At 40.0% G+C, this 16,864-nt stretch overlaps 1 protein-coding gene across 6 annotated transcripts in view; it reads right to left on the bottom strand.

The window, feature by feature from the left end:
• Positions 1–7,194: 7,194 nt before the first annotated feature.
• The window catches only part of opa1 (OPA1 mitochondrial dynamin like GTPase), a 54,406-nt gene continuing 44,736 nt past the window's right edge, over positions 7,195–16,864 (bottom strand). For all 6 annotated transcript variants that reach the window (XM_053230963.1, XM_053230969.1, XM_053230974.1 and 3 more), the window contains 2 exons: positions 9,418–9,490; positions 7,195–9,298 (listed from right to left, as the gene is read on the bottom strand). In XM_053230963.1, coding sequence (XP_053086938.1) covers positions 9,426–9,490 — 65 coding nt within the window. In that variant the 3' untranslated portion in view covers positions 7,195–9,298; positions 9,418–9,425. The remainder of the gene's footprint in view (positions 9,299–9,417; positions 9,491–16,864) is intronic.

The following is a 16,864-nucleotide window of genomic DNA, read 5'->3' as shown; positions in this document are numbered from 1 at the left end:
GTTTTTTTAGCTGACTACAAAACATGGAATTTTTATTCTTATGGAATTTTATCCAACTTTCCAACACCGAAGCAACACAATAACAAAGTAGTTCCGGGTTTATGGCATCCATCCACCATCACTAAGTAGTAATTTTATCATAACCTCTGAAAGGATTAAGTTTACAGAATTAGATTTATTCACAAAAACCTTTGACATATGGAGTTCGACGTCTGCCCTTAAACTTGCACTATACGTCAATTTGTAGTAAACAGACTTTCTGTTATTTTCTCAGTGCAGGGAAATGTACAAATCCATGTCTGAGATAATGACTGACACACACACACACACACACACACGTTACAGATTTCTACAGCGGGTAGTAATTAGTCTGGAGTACCCCTTTAAGATGACAGAAATACAATCCATTTCCTTAGATATTATTTACAATGCTAAGTCGGTGGTTAGTACTTTGGATCTATTGAGACCTGGGACATATAAGAGTATGTTGTGGCAGTGGATTGTCCTGTTTGCTCAGGGTGAGTCCCGGCACCCGGGGAGCACATTATCCATCTATTAAAGCCTAGTAATTATTTACCTTCCTCCTCTTAAAAAAAAAAGGGCAACGTCAGCCGGATAAAGAAGAGCCTCTCGCCTCACAAGTGCTGTTTAATTTGAGGCAGGAGAGGACTCAGGCCAGAGTGACTACAGTTGCTCGGTATTGTCAGAGCAAACATTCCTGAGCGTAAGATCACAGCCATGCATACACACACTCACAGTCTGCTAACCCTCCTCCCACACACACACACACACACACACACACACATTCTCGTCCTGGTCTGGCAGAGGCCAAACAGTCAGTGTGGACAATAAGGACAATGCCCATCAAGCAGCAACTGTCAAAGGCCACAGGGTGTGTACCATCCAGTCCCAAGGCTTTGAGACAATATTTGAGCAGATTCGTGGGCGTGTTGGACGCAATAGGGGCAGCCTCAGGGGGCAGGAAGGGCAAGAAAAGTGACCTAACAAGTGACAGGCAGGTGAGCAAACAGTTACAAGAAATGACGTTTAACTCGTGCGTAGAGAGAGAGAGAGAGAGAGTAGCTGTTTCAGTGCTGAGATTTTTTTGTTTGTTTCGTGAGTACTTGGACTAATCTAGTGTTGGCTCATCTGAATCAAACATGGGCTTCAGTTTAGAGGAAACCTGATCTCACGAGGAAACTGTACAAAGTGAAATAATAAAGAGCGGACATGGTGTTCAAGTCATAAAAAAAATGCTACGAACCTTTGCACTCTTTCATACTGTTAAAAATTTGCATGTTGTAATGCAGTACTATGCAGTACTGAGCTATAACATTAAAATACAACAAACTGACAACAAATTTCATTTTACAACAAACAACCCCAAGAAAATACTGACTACTACCATAGCTACTGATCTCACGAGAAATGAGAAAGTCGAACCAAAATTCGAATCAAAAAGCGTTAGTATGCTGTGGTGTGAAGTCATAAAACAAAGCCACAAATCTTTGTCATGCGAATTGTAACGCATCTGCAAGATGTAAGACGTTAAATCTTGCATCTTGCGTATACTGTCCACGTAAAGAAAATAGATAGATGACAAGAAATGTTAATATTTGCGTAAATAAAATAACCGTGTCTAAGGGAGATGTGGAGTATTGTGTGCAATTCCGCAAACTACTAAAAGCCCAAACAAATACTGATTACTACGAGAGCTACTATCTCTTTACTATCCCATTTGTTCTATTTTGTGAAATTTGTACGATTTGTAACCAAAATGTCTGAGCATGGATTCGACTTTCCTCGATTTCATATCAGTCATAAAAAAAAAACTTTTCGTAACGTATCTTTTGAATTGAGTCGGGTGAATTGTTAAAATTTGCAAATTTGCAAATCTAAGACATTGCAATGTTGTATATTGTTTGTATAGATGAAAGCGAGAGATGACATTAAAATAAAAAAAAATTACAACGAATTATGCGGTTACGTTTAAACCTGCGTAAAAAAAAAGCGATTGCATCTTAAAGATGTAATGATATTGTATGCAATTCTGCAAACAGCCCCAACACCTACTTGCTACCTCTACAGCTACAGTATTTTATCCCGCTTCTTTCTAAGCGTCAGCGCTTCTGATGTTTAAAGGCCCCGGAATCAACGCAAAAGCTCTGAGCTTGTTTGCGAAGGGTTTTAGCAACTGCTAAGATACCATTCTTGCCAGTCAAGTAATGTCACCAGACTCTGTTTGGTGCAGCCACGCTATCCCACTTACAGAGTGAATGTGGCCCTTGGATTCGCTCATGCTGGAACAAGTGGCAGGACCCTAGAGGAACCACTCTGCGGGGAGGGATCAACAAGCCCGTGGATACACTTTCATCCTGGCAACGGATTCCTCAGCCTTCTCTGCTCGGTCCCAAACAGCCGTGTTTACCCAAAGGATAAGGAAAGCTGAGGGGGACCTCACCTGCTGGCCCTGAGGTTGCTATGAATACCCCAGTAATCCCCCTAAGTCCATGCAAACTCACCCAGCCTGGAGTTGCCAGGGCCAAAAAAAAGAAGGACTCTGTTGCGGATCTGTCTTCCATGGCAACAGGCCTTATCTTTGTCATCGTCTGTTTCAAAGCCTTGCTGTGTTTACCTCCCTTGCTGGAGCACGGCTGGCGTGTTAAATTAAACCTCCCTAACAGTGAAGCTTTAACGTTCCTTTATGAGCGACATAAAACAGACGTGTTTTGTCTTGCGCGAAAACAGCCGTGGTCGAGGGATTAGCGAGACGAAATATAGATTTGCCATCGGGAATCCATTAAATCGCCTCGTTCCAGCAACAAAGGGCCTAATTCATTTATGGCATTCCAGTCCATGAGACGGTGAGGTCATCTTATTGATTTTTCCCACTTTACCCATTCAGATGAAGGGTGAGGAAGAAAGGAGCTCCTGGCCCAGTCAGGATCACATGAGCCTACCACATGAGAAAGTACTGCATCCACAGGACGACCATTCAACTCTTCCCCCTTACGTATTCAAGAGTGAATGCTCCAAGTGGGGGCTAATATCAACGCTAAATGGTTATAGTAATTTATGGTGTACGTCGAGTTGCAGGACAGGGGGATGGGGAAGGGAGATAACTGACCTTTTGTGACTCAGCCAAAATCCCCATGGGCCTAATTCAGCAGAGGGAATTGGACCCCACAGCAGCAATGGGAAGATGCCTCAAACATAATGCACACAATAGACAATTGTGCTATGGGTTTCTCTCTGTCCTTTAGAGCATCCAGCCCATGGGACAGTAAAGTAAAGGGAGAATTCAGCCTGTTGCTTTCTCAGGCAGGACAACAGTGCAATGGAAAGGAAAAAAAGTGTCGACTCAGCCATCAAGAGAGGTACTGATGAAATCTCATTAGTCTTTTCAAGCTCGGAGGAGAGCGAAGGAATTGTACTGAGACACAGGGTAACTCTCTGAGACACAAGTAACTCATATAATGGAAAATCTGGCACAGATGATTCATCATTTGAAGGTTGTTCCAAAAAAGATTGGAATTGGAAAACCACTTTTTTTCTTTGAAAAAAGTTGAATTCTTCACCTTGCTCTTGTGTAGATCCCTACTACAGACAGTTTCCCGATCTGGAGGTTCCAAAGAGAACCTAAGTCGCATAAGTGTTGCTAAAAAATGATGTAATTCTAAGCAAAATAGGCAACTTTTGTCAAAAGTGCTGGCTTAAATTTCACTCATGGCTTTCGTTCTGGTATTGATAAACCATATTTGTTGTAAGTGCCACAGAAACTAGCACAGGACAGTTATTGCATTTATTGGAATATGACAATAATTTTTTTTGTCTAAGGATATCAGACTAAAGGTCAGACCTTCCTGAGCATTAAAAAAGACTTGCCATTTTGCTACATTCATATCCAAGTGAGTACTTGGAAATGGGAAGTTTCCAACCTACGAGAAGGACAAATCATTACTGTGGCCTACATCCTGCTTTTAAAGGAAATAAACAAATATTTCCGAGTGTTTGTAAAGCTATTTAAGAGTTTTTAACATCCACTCATAAGTCCATTGAGAGCGAGGTTGCTCTGAACATCCAATCTTACGTTCCCAACAGTCTGCATGAACGAGTCAAAGAAGAGTTCCCAAGGGTCACGAGGGCAGCATTTGATGCAGTGTACGGCATAAATACATACAGTATCTGCCGAAATACCAGAAAGAGGAATGAGTAATTGATATTTGAAAAAGAAATCCCAGACATGTCAAATCCTTGCATTGTTACCTTGGATAACACACGATATTCACACTAATCCTGCTTGATCACTTCATTGTGGTTGATATTTTAGCGTAAGATCTGAAATTAAAACTAAACAAATAAGAATAAAAATGTGGTGCAGTTAACAAGTCAATCCCAGTTATCTGCTTTTGATCCTATCTTTGTGGGTGGCGTATAAAACACTGAACCCTGCCCTCACATGGCCCTTCATCAACTGCCGTCTGCATGGGACGGAGACACAGCAAAGCCCGAGGGGGAAGACCCGCTGCCAAAGACAAGCCTGCGAACAAATGGTAACATGACCAAAACTGCCCGAGCACTACTGAATTTATTTCTTTTTCCCAAGCTTTATTCACCGACTGACTCACTCTGCCCACCCTGAACGCAACCCCCTGGATAAAAAAAAAGGGTGGGAGGAAAGTGAAAGAAAGAGTCAGAAAAAGAACAAGTCCGTCCTTTTGGGCGAGGAAGAAATAAAGCTTTGTGAGCGTCGGCAGCGGTGGCACATTTGACAGGTCTTTACCAGTCTTCGGCTCTTTTGTGTCGCTCATATAATGGAGCAAAACACAAACTGAGCCAGTGTAGCGTTGTGGCCCGGGCTATTAGTCAACGTGACGGCCTTTGGAGATGCTAATGGCCATATAGTGTGTCCTCCCCCTCCTCAGAAGCCGGTTATCTGATAGCACAAAGGCATTCTGCTGGAGGTTGACTTCTCTTTCTCTGGTCTATTGAGACCGTACAGAGTCATTAGGTTAAGGTCTCTTTCTCGAAAAATGCCTCCAGTTCCTCACTTTTACTCCCAAACTGGGAGTATTAGCATTCTCTGGAGGAGCACAAGCATCCAATCAAGGCTAGCTGAACCATATATGTACAGGATGTATGTATATATGTATGTACTGTATATGGCCCCTCAGGTGCTGGAGATACAAAGTCAGGAAGACTAGAAAGGAGGAAACAGAAATCCCCCCGTCACGTCCCACCCCCTCGATTCCCTCTGCCCCCCTCCAGCCATGTTGCGATGCCAGTAACAATCAAATCCTTGTGAAACGCGAGAGGATGCCCAGGAGTTAAAGACCTCTCAGCCCCCTGTTTTATTCAGCAACCCCACACTTACACACACCACGGCTCATATTCGCGCCGCTTCATTAGCTGCAGGACATGTACCTCAATAACACGGACCTCTGCACACACACACACACACACACACACACACACATAATCCCTTTCAATAACTAGGCAAGCTTCTCATCACGAACGTCCAACCCTAATAAGATTTTATACATTTTTAAATATGTACCAAACTTTTAAGAGGTAGGTCTGCAATTCAAAGTCATTTCTACAAAATCAAGATAACATGTAAGGAGGAAGACACTCAGCGTCACGTTGTTATACGGAAAGTAATCAACGACGGTGAGGTGTGACGAAGCCGAATTACTGTCACCACTCGAAGTTAACGATTTTTCATTAACAGCACATTCCGAAGTGTTTTATTCCTCTTATAGCACAGCAACTCACCAATATGTAAAGTCTTTAGTTGTTGAGAACAATACAATGTCCTTTTTTTATCCAATTATAGTTACAGTTAACATCCAGACCATCCAGGAATGTATATTTTTTCATTTCGACAGTGGGCAGTGGGCAGTGGGGGCTCAATGGTTAAGGCTCTGTGTTGCTGAACAGAAGGTTTGGGGTTCAAGCCCCAGCACTACCAAGCTGCTACTGTTGGGCCCTTGAGCCAGGCCCTTAACCCTCTCTATTCCAGGGGTGTTCATTGCCAGTTCATTGTCAAGCATCTCACACACTCATTCTATTCAGCATACACCTGAATTTAAAGGGTTCTAATATAATAAACAAGCAAACAAATAAATACAAAAATGTTCTCAGGTACTGGGGGAATTTTCCAAAACATGGTCAGTTTCATGGTCGTGAAATCGCAACTAGTCACGTGACTTAAACACGTATGAAAAGTTGGTGGTTAATGACAGTTTAATGATGGATAAGGTTAGGGAAAGGATTAATATCACGACCTTTAAATATAACTGACCAATAAAATTATTGGAAATCTAAATGGAATATATACTCATGTATATATACATTGTATATATATATATGAGTTGTGACAAGCTCTTAGAAGATTGGAGTGAAACATTCTAATTAGGTCATATGTATAATGACCTATGAATGTATTCATAACATGTTAGGATGCATTTATAAGTCATTATACACACTGTTAAATATTGATGAGAATGCATTGTACTTTATAGCAATCAACTATATATATATATATATATATATATATATATATATATATACATACAGCAGTTGTGTTTATAATGCATTTATTTGTTATCAGAATGCATTATGAGCAGTGTTTATAACATTTACAATCACTGAGTTCAGCTCTAGTTTGCTTAGTGTTATGTTTAATCTGACTATTGTCTTTTTTTTTCCCCCATTCGAAATATTGGCCTGGATTTCTTCGATATAAGTGACAATGTGTTATGAATTCGTCACGTTGACCATTCATAATGTATAATAACAATGTATATATATATATATATATATATATATATATATATATATATATATATATATATATGTATGTATGTATGTATGTGTATATGCCTTAGGAAGGCATTATAGCATGATATGAATGTGTTCATCAAAAGTGTTACCAATTTTTTTTTTTTTTTTTTATAGAAATGTAATTGCAAGGACACATATTACTTTTTTTGAATTTCACTAATAAACATTATAAAATAAAATGATAGTTATACTAATATTTTCTTGGAATAGCGACTACGTGTGACTAATATGACTAGTCTCCTTTTCTCGTATGGGAAAAGCCGAGTTTAAACAAGGCTGAAATGGAGCAAAAAGGCAGAGAGACGTATTTTTAGACAAATTTTACCTCAGAAAGGAAAAAAGTTCAAATATTTTCACGTTTTTATTTCCATGAATCAAATCAAAAAGCATTGAATTAATATCCATTTTATTTCACCTTCAACACCAATTTAATAAATAAACCGATGGAACATGACATGCAAACATTACAATCTACACCAGAGGAGAAATAATGTTAGAGCTGCAGAACGTTTCTGGATATTTTCAGTTGTGTTATGAGCATCACGGTGATACGAGCCCCTCGCTGCGATCGCTGATCCATGATTTCATAAACTTCTACATGTATACAATGTATATTGACCTGTTTATACATACAGAGTGTTTGGAATAAATAATATTCCTCCATGTAGTTAGGATGAATGTTAGCGAGAGATTATAAAAATGTGCAGAATGGCTGGGAATGAAGGGAAAAAAATAAGAACAGCAATGACGCGGGTAAAGCAGGGCGAATTTATCTCATAAGCGCCGCGTTAAGAGAGATTGTTGTAGAAATAAGGGCTTAGAAACGTTTCTGAACAACAGAATCATAACACAATGACACACTGTGTGTGAAATTCTGCAGAAAGCATGAAACTCTTGTGTTTAAGTGCTTGTTTTTGTTTTTAAATAAAGGACATGCTAATTACACGAACCTCACACTAGCGTTACAGCTCGGTGTTATTTCACCTACAGTGTGGGTCTGAGGTCACAATAATGATCGCTCGCTCATTAACCAAGGAGCGAACGCTGGCCAAAAAGTGCACGAGGTCTGAAATAAAGAGAAAAATGTGGAACGCTCCAGCTGGGATATGAACAGCGTGTGAGGTGAAGCACGAGGGCTCGTAATAAACAGCGCTGCAAATTAAAGAAGCAAAGACGAGGAGAAGAACAGTACGAGAGCCGGACTTACGGGAAATGAGGGAAGAGACAACACACAAAAGCTGTCTGTCTGTATCTATCTGTGTGTGTGTGTGTGTGTGTGTGTGTGTGTGTGTGTATATATATATATATATATCTGTCTGTCTGTCTGTATCTGTTTGTCTGTGTGTATCTATCTATCTGTCTGTCTGTCTGTATCTATCTGTCTGTATGTCTCTGTCTGTCTGTGTGTGTGTTTCTATCTGTCTGTATCTGTCTGTGTGTATATATCTATCTATCTATCTATCTGTCTGTCTGTCTGTGTGTATATATCTATCTATCTATCTGTCTGTCTGTCTGTCTGTGTGTATATATCTATCTATCTGTCTGTCTGTCTGTCTGTGTGTATATATCTATCTATCTATCTATCTATCTATCTGTCTGTCTGTCTGTGTGTATATATCTATCTATCTGTCTGTATCTGTCTGTCTGTCTGTGTGTATATCTATCTGTCTGTCTGTCTGTGTGTATATATATCTGTCTGTCTGTGTGTCTCCATTTGTAAATCTATCTATGTGTGTATGTGTGTGTGTGTGTGTGTGTGTGTGTGTGTGTGTGTGTGCGCGAGTGCACGCTTTGGTTCCTCTGTCTGTGTGTGTGCATATGTTTGCACACCTGTGGTTGAGTGTATGTACGTTTGTACGTCTGTCTGTGTGTGTTTATGTTTGTGTGTCTCTGTCTGCCTGTGTGAGTGTAAGTTTGTACGTCTGTCTGTCTGTGTGTGTCTCCCTGTCCATCAGTGTGTGTGTGTGTGCATGTTTGTCTAGCTATCTGTGTGTACATTTGTATTTCTCTGTCTATCTGTGTGTGTATATTTTTGTACATCTTTGTCTGTGTGTGTATGTTTGTACGTCTGTCTATGTTTATGTAATTTTTTATCAACCGTGTGCACTTTTGTACATATGTGTGTGTGTGTGTGTGTGTGTGTGTGTGTGCGTGTGTCTATCTGTACATCTATCTGCCTGTCTCTGTGTTTGTCTTTCTCACCTGTCTGTGCTGTATAACATGTCTGATGATCGGATCAGACGCTGGTGATCAGATGCTGCGGCAGGACAGAATGAAGCAGAGTTGTGAGTTGTGAGATGGAACCTAAACAGGCTTACACATGTGTGTGTGTATGTGTGTGTGTGTGTGTGTGTGTGGCAAAGTTTAAAAGCAGGAAAAAAAGCAGCAAAATGAATGGGTCTTCTTGGATCAGTGCGTCTCTCTCCGAGGGCTTTAATGGCGTCTGCAGTTTCTGTAAAAGAGAGCGACTTGATCAATATTTCATATTTAACTGTTGAACGTTATTCTGATATATCAGTGCGTGTGTGTGTGTGTGTGTGTGTGTGTGTGTGTGTGAAATAAACCACGGACCTGCTGCACTACTTCTCCTTGTGAAGAGCTTCTATGAAGGCTTCAAGTTTCTCCTGGATTTCTCGTACTTTTTCTGCAAAACAGAAATATTTCATTACAGCTCCAGCTCCACATTACCCAGCACACACACACACACACACACACACACACACACCCCTGACCTTTACTGTCTTTACCCTCAGTGACTGCCAACATGCTGCTCACCAATTAGTTTATTTGTTGAATCATAGTGAAGCGGATCTGTTTTTGCTCGTGGTCCATTTGGCCAATTAGGATTCACACTATGCTAATTAGAGCCGAGGAGAAAAAGTTAAATAGGAAGGAGGAGTGTGAGCCGAGACCGGGCTGGGAACACACTCCAGAAAAGTATTTTACTATAAATCAGTGGCACTATCTGTATCTGTTTAGTGATGAAAATATCGGGATTCAGATTTAAAGAGCGCCTCCTGACCACGGTACGCGCTAAATCTTCCAGTAATGCAGCTCAGCCACCGCAGCGCATCTGCTATCACAGACACACGCTAATGCTTCCTCCTTATTACTTTTTCAACTGGAATGTCTAGTCTTATTTCGCTCAGTTTATGGATTTAGACTTCTTTCTTTCAAGTCAGTAATATGAAATGACTAAAATATAAAAAAATATATATTTAATATAAAAGTTTGGCTGTTAGAGACGTTTGTCAGCCATTTTAGTCGTTTTTTTGGGCCGTAAAAAATAATTTATTAAAATAGACACTTTATAGTGCTCAGGAAAAGAGTCTATGCATGTTATTGCCGGACATAAAGCAACCACAGTGGTTCAACTTGGCTTTTCGCATGGACGATCAGTTCGTGTGTGTGTGTGTGTGTGTGTGTGTAATGTAATATGGTGGTGCGAGGCTCGTGCAGCCGCTTTATAACTGTTATGGTCCCGGGGTTCCCCTTTCTGCTGAGAGGTGAGGGATGAAAGGAGTAAGACAGCCTTTGTGGACGCTCTGACACCTCTGTGGTCTGAAATTCAACACTCTGAGCCCTCACGCGCACCCACGCATGCACGTGTGCAGAAAAAAAAAAGAAAGAAAGAAAAAAGAAAAACAAGTCCCGAGCTCTGAAACACAACTCCACACACTTACACGCGGACACTTTTCTGGCAGGTAGCAGTAAAAGGCTGGGCTTTGATACGGTGCTGCGAGCAGATGAAAGAGGGAGATGGTGGAGATTAGGGAGGGTAATGAAGGCATTAAGGACCGAGAGGGGACACGCCGACGCGACAGGTGCGGAGCTGAAACTCAAGCTGGATAAAGATTCTCCCCAGAGAACGACAGGACGACAAAATTCCCGACACCTTAAGCTTGGGAAAAGCGGGTTAAACACCGTTACATTCTCACCACACGATAATGAAACGTGAGCGTTGCTTAAAAACGACTTAGACGTAAAAACGTACCACGGCACGCTTACAATCTCAATTCCGATTGGTCAGAACGTGCACTCGCTCTAACATGTTATCGTTTCTATAGCAACAGCTCATTCATGTTGACTTGTACGGTCCACTAATAATAAACTGATGTTAAAAAAAAAAAAATGTCTGTAATCATTGATACGATGAAAGAGACATTTCTGGAAGGAGTCTCCAGCGTCAGCTTCTTGTAACAGAATTAAAGCTGTAACTTTAACATTTCGGACATCTTCAGGATAGAGGAGGTTACGCTTTGTGTTTCTCGGTAACACGACAAGCTAACCTTTTTTTTATTATTCAAAAAATGAAATAAATAAATAACTGAACACTGTAAAAGAGGAAAAATATATATTAGAAAATCATGTTATGTTATGACAATTGGGGGAAAAAAAATTAATTTAAAAGTGAAAAAGAGGGAAAAAAAAATTAAGAAAACAATAATTTAACACTCAAAAGGAGAAAAAAATTAAATAAAAAATTAAATAGGAGGAAAATTTTTTTAAAAATTAACTGTGAAAAAGGGGAAAATAAACAAATTAAACTCTGAAAAAAAAAAAAAGTTTTTTTTATACCAAAAAGGGAGAAAATAATAAAATAAATCATTTAACAATAAAAAGGAAAAAAATAACACTGAAAAGGATTAAAATATTGTGTAAAAATTGAGAACAAAATTTTAATATCAAATTTTTGTCAGTCAGAACCTCACCTCTGACCCTGAACAACCATCACCCTCTCTCTTTTTCTCTCTTTACGTGAGAGAGAAAAGAAAAGAGGCTGATTAGTTTCCAATAACAGCGCAACACCAGGTTACTTAACATATGGTTTAGGAACAACTTTACACTTTGACTTGTGTTTGACTGGCTGAAGATACTTCCTAATGCTTAACACACGCACACACACACACACACACACACACACACACACTCACACACACACACACACACCGTCAGCACATTTTAGACACCAAACTCTTCCAATCTGGAAAAAAAAAAAAAGAAAGAAATCGCACTGAAGGATGGCAGACACATTTGCGTGTGTGCAGTTTGGCTTAATGCGTCTGTGAGAAACAGACATTTATTTCTTTTCACCATCTGTTTGTCCCGAACGTGAGACGTAGGACGGCGCTTTTTCTTTTCAGCCTGACGGAAACGTGACACAGGAGCGAGAAGCGAACGGTCGGACGGTCCTGCGCGTCCGGGAGCAGGATCTAAACTCCATTTACGCTGCTGTTTACCTAAGAGATGAGCTGCTGGACACATCCATTCATGAGTCCCATCTCTTTATCTGGTCATGAATATTCCCATAATCCTTTGGCCTGTATCCCAGAAGCCCCCACTCTCTTTTTTTTTTTTTTTTTTTTTTTCCTCTTTCAGGGTTCTTCCTCAATCCCTTCTTTGAAAAGAGGCTCTCGCCTGATCTCCACATGAAATGATATCTCTTTCAGCGGCGCTCTTACGGAGCTCTAAGCCTCGTGGGCCGGCACGGCGAGAAGGCCGGAGAAAGCCTTTAATTGACCTGTAATTAGACTGTGAAACAGTGTGGCCGAAAAGAATGCACAAACACGAGAAAAGAAAGAAAGAAAGAAAGAAGAAGGAAAGAAAGAGAGAGTCAGGGCATGTGGGATACCGCCCAGGAGCTGGACGAGGAGACTCTGGTGAAGTGAAGTGAAGGAAACTCAATCTCAATCGTCTGTGCTCTAGAGCAGCTTCTCTTCAGAGTTTGCCATCCAACAGGGAGAAGAAAGAAGAAAGAAAATAAAAAAAGAAATGAAAATGTGGCAACAGCACAGGCTATTGCGAAATCTCAAACAAGGTGGACGAGAGAGAAAGCTCTGGAAGTCAGAAACGGGCGTCTGAGACAGATCTCGAATTTGTGATTTCTGAAAATCCAGTCAATAAAATTAGCTAGAGACGACAGCGGTAGTAGCAGCAGGGAGGGAGGGAGGGAGGGATGGATGGATGGATGGAGGGATGAAGGGATGAAGGGGGCGACACGATGATGGAACATAAACCAACACGTCGTCAGCACGACACTGTAGCAGCGACAGCGCTACAAATCAGCACGCAGACTTTATCTCTAAAACAGATGCTGATGAGGCGACTCAACGCGACGAGTTCAACAGGAGGGGAGGGGAGGAAGAAAAAAAAAAAAAAAAAAAAAAAAAAAAAAACCTCTCTGGACTCGGTCAAAAGAAGATGAAAAGATTCCTGATGGAAAAAAAAAAAGACTTGAAGTGTAGAGATTATTTTGCTATTTATAAACACACCTATTATTATTATTATACGCTTCCTTTATTTCGTTATGGGATGAGGGCTGGGTCATGTGACCAAAAATATCATATCCTGATACCTCATAAGAAATTTCTACGATATGCAACAATAATCACAATATATACGAAATTGCTAACGAACTGACAGCAGAACGGTAGCGGTGCAATTATTTGAAGAAAAAAAAAAAGAAAAAAAATAACGGATTCGATGATATTTTTTAATTGAACGTCCCTTAAGACTGAAAAAAAAATAAATAAATAAATAACACTGTTAAAGAGGAAAAATATATATTTGAAAATCATGTTAAAAAAAATTCATTTAAAACTGAAAAAAAAGGGAAAAAAAATTAAGAAAAGAACAATTTAACACTGAAAAGGAGGGAAACAAATAAAATAAATAATTTAATAGGAGGAAAATTTAAAAAAAAATTAACAGTGAAAAGAGGGGAAAAAATTGTTTAAAATATTGAATTTAACACTGAAAAGGAGAGAAAAAAAAATAACAGTGAAAAGGGGCAAAAATAAACAAATCAAACGCTGAAAATAAAAAAAGCTTTTTTTTTTTAATGCCAAAAAGGGAGAAAATAATAAAATAAATCATTTAACACTAAAAAAAAGGGAACATTGAAAAGGATTAAAATATTGTGTAAAAATTGGGAAAATTTTAATATCAAATTTTTGTGTCAGTCAAAACCTCAGACACTGAACAGCCATCTCCTCTCTCTCTTTCTCTCTCTCTTTCTCTCTTTCTTCTCTCTTTCTTCTCTCTTTCTCTCTCTCACCCTCTCTTTCTCCTTCTCCTTCTCTCTTTCTCTCTTTCTCTCTCACCCTCTCTTTCTCTGGGCACGCCCCATCACTGAGAGCCATAAACATGAAATGGTGTCTGAAAACATAATACTCTCTCACACACTAACACACTCCCAAATATTCCCCTTCACACTCACACACACACACACACACACACACACACTGCCGTGAGCCCAGGTGTGTAACTCCTTACCTGAGTCTCACTCCTGTCCTTTAATAAACACTTAATTACACACTCAACATCGCTGTCAGCTCAGGAGGCGAGTGAATCGCCAAGAGACAGCCTGAGGGACAAAAAAGAGCTGTGTGTGTGTGTGTGTGTGTGTGTGTGTGTGTGTGTGTGTGTGTGTGTGTCATAGTGAAGGTTTCAAAAAAAAAAAAAAAAAAAAAGTGCATGTGTGAGGCATCATATCTTCACCGGAGGGAGTGTTCCAATAATCACACGTCAGTCAAAACCCCACCTCTGACCTTGAACATTCCACACACACACACACACACACACACACACACACACCCACACGCGCACACACGCGCACACACACCACGTCATGCCATTACAGGAGTTGCTGTTACCATCCCGGTGTTAATTACTTTCCTGTAACAGCTCATCTCAAAGTGTTTTATTCCTCTTACACCACAGAAATTTTCCAACAATTACAATCTTTAAAAAAAAAAAAAAAAAAAAAAAAAAAACGACACTTCATACTTTTTATCCATTTATAGTTACATTTAATGTTGTGGAGCATCCAAGAAACGAGTGAGTTCTTGTTCTCAGTTACGTTATAGCTTATAAACAGTCGCTCCCTCACCTCTTTATTTCTCTCTCTTGAAGTTAATAAGAAAAAAAAAAAAAAGAGAAAATCTTGTCACGTTACAAAGAAACTGCGAAGAAGCGGAAACTCGTCTGACGCTGAAACGCTGGAGACTCCTTCCGTAACCGTTAAATAAACATCTCCTTACAGAAGAAAGATCACGTTAATATAACCTTGTGATTTTTAAACTGTCTGATGCTGATGATGATGATGATGATGATTAGAATGATTATTAAAATTTATCAAGATTTTTAAGGACAACTCTTCGATAAAATCTTTGACACTGTCAGTATTTAACACGTTGTTATAAGCTGAAAGAGAGGCTTGTGTTTTGATTTTCTTTAATAAACTTATTGAATTAAAGGTGAGATTCCTCTCATATTTCTCTCTCTCTTTTTTTTTTTTTTTTTTTAAAAAAATTCCAACTCACGTACAAACGTGACATGAATTCGATAGAGAAAAAGTTCTCTCTTTTGCGCAGGGGTTTTCAGAAAATGCTCAAACCAGACACGCTAAAACAAAACAAAACAAAACAAAAAAAAGCAAGAGAAAAACGGAACGTGAGCTGCAGAACGCCTGACGTGATAGACGAGTGCGTGTACGCGAGACTGCTCTATTTTTACCCTGCTGAACAGGAAGTGTATGGTTTTGATATTACCTCATAGCAGGAAACATGACAGATAAATGATGGACTGTGGAAGAGTCTCTGTTTGAACAGCTCTCTGGTGTGTGTGTGTGGGTGTGTGTGTGTGTGTGTGTGTGTGTGGAAGCGGGGGGGGAGAATCACAGAGGTCTGAAAACCCTGGCGCTGGTTCATATGAGTTTGTGCTTCGTTTCCTAGCGTTTCCAAGCAAACAGAGAGCGAGATGAATCGGGACAGAGATAGACTGAGATCCTCCCTGAGTTCTTCTCCTTCATGGGGCAGATGGACGCTGAGAGATTTATACGCATGGCTGAGATTTATAAGCTGTGCTGCTGAGAGCCGCGAGGGAGAGACGGGGGACGTGATGAGGACGTGTCAGACAGAGAGAGAGAGAGAGAGAGAGAGAGAGAGAGGGAGAGAGAGATAGAGGACGAACAACAAGGTTTTTCCTCCAGCTGAAGCACAGACGTCTTCCTGCGACCGAATCCGACACATGCTTTTCCCATCAGAGGGCCGGAAAAAAATGGTGGGAGTGAAAGAGATGGAGGGAAAAAGAAAAAGAACGAGCGAGACAGATGAGGCCAAAAGGCTGGACAGGGATCAAACACGGGATCTGAATTTAATATCTCCGAGTGTGCTGTTTGTGTTTGGCCTTTCCGGATGAAACGCAGTAAATTTACAATAGAGGATAAATCCATTAAAAAAAAATTCCCTTTTACGAGACAATAATTCCGGATGTTTCTCTCCACAAATGCAGACACGGGCCTTGGAAGAGAAAAGCCTGGATTTATTTATAGCACGGATTTATTTATAGCCCTAAAGCCTAACGCTTTTGTCGTATTCCTTCACGTAAACACGAACAACGTCAGTTAAGATCTTACTTAAGAAAGAGAGGAAAAAAAAAATCTGATACGGCGTCCAACAAGGCTCTGTTTTAGGACCTGTATTGTTTTCCACTTTTTCCAATTTCCACAAAAAGGCAGACTAAACTAAAGTTACTGAAGTAAATGCACTAAACACAATGCATTATGGGTATTCTGGGGTCATTAGGATACATTCACTACATCCCAATTTGCCTACTTATACAATGTACTAAAAGTATGTACTTATTTTGTGAAGAAAAAGTACATACTTTTGAGTGTGTAGCAAAAAAAAGTACGTAAGTACTGGTACACACTAACACGTAACGGAAGAGAGCGTTGTTGCCTAGTTACGCACACCGTCATCGTAAAGCTTTCAGCTTTTCTTCCTTCATTATTGCGTACATAATTTATACGATATAATTTAATTTCCCTTGATTTATTTTCCCACGTTTCATTTACACCTCTCTAAAAAGGAAAAAAAGAGTCGCAAAATGGCGGCGCGCCGTTTTATTAGTCGCTCGGTCTTTTCGTCTGACCGTACCAGATAAACGTGGTACTCTTTTAAAAACAACATCCAGCCGTTAATGTTACGTGACAATAAAAAACTTCGGTTGGCGC

The sequence above is a fragment of the Pangasianodon hypophthalmus genome, chromosome 2, assembly GCF_027358585.1.
Source record: "Pangasianodon hypophthalmus isolate fPanHyp1 chromosome 2, fPanHyp1.pri, whole genome shotgun sequence".
NCBI lineage: Eukaryota > Metazoa > Chordata > Actinopteri > Siluriformes > Pangasiidae > Pangasianodon > Pangasianodon hypophthalmus.
The sequence above is the reverse complement of the archived record's forward strand: the minus strand, read 5'-3'. Positions and strand labels throughout refer to the sequence as shown.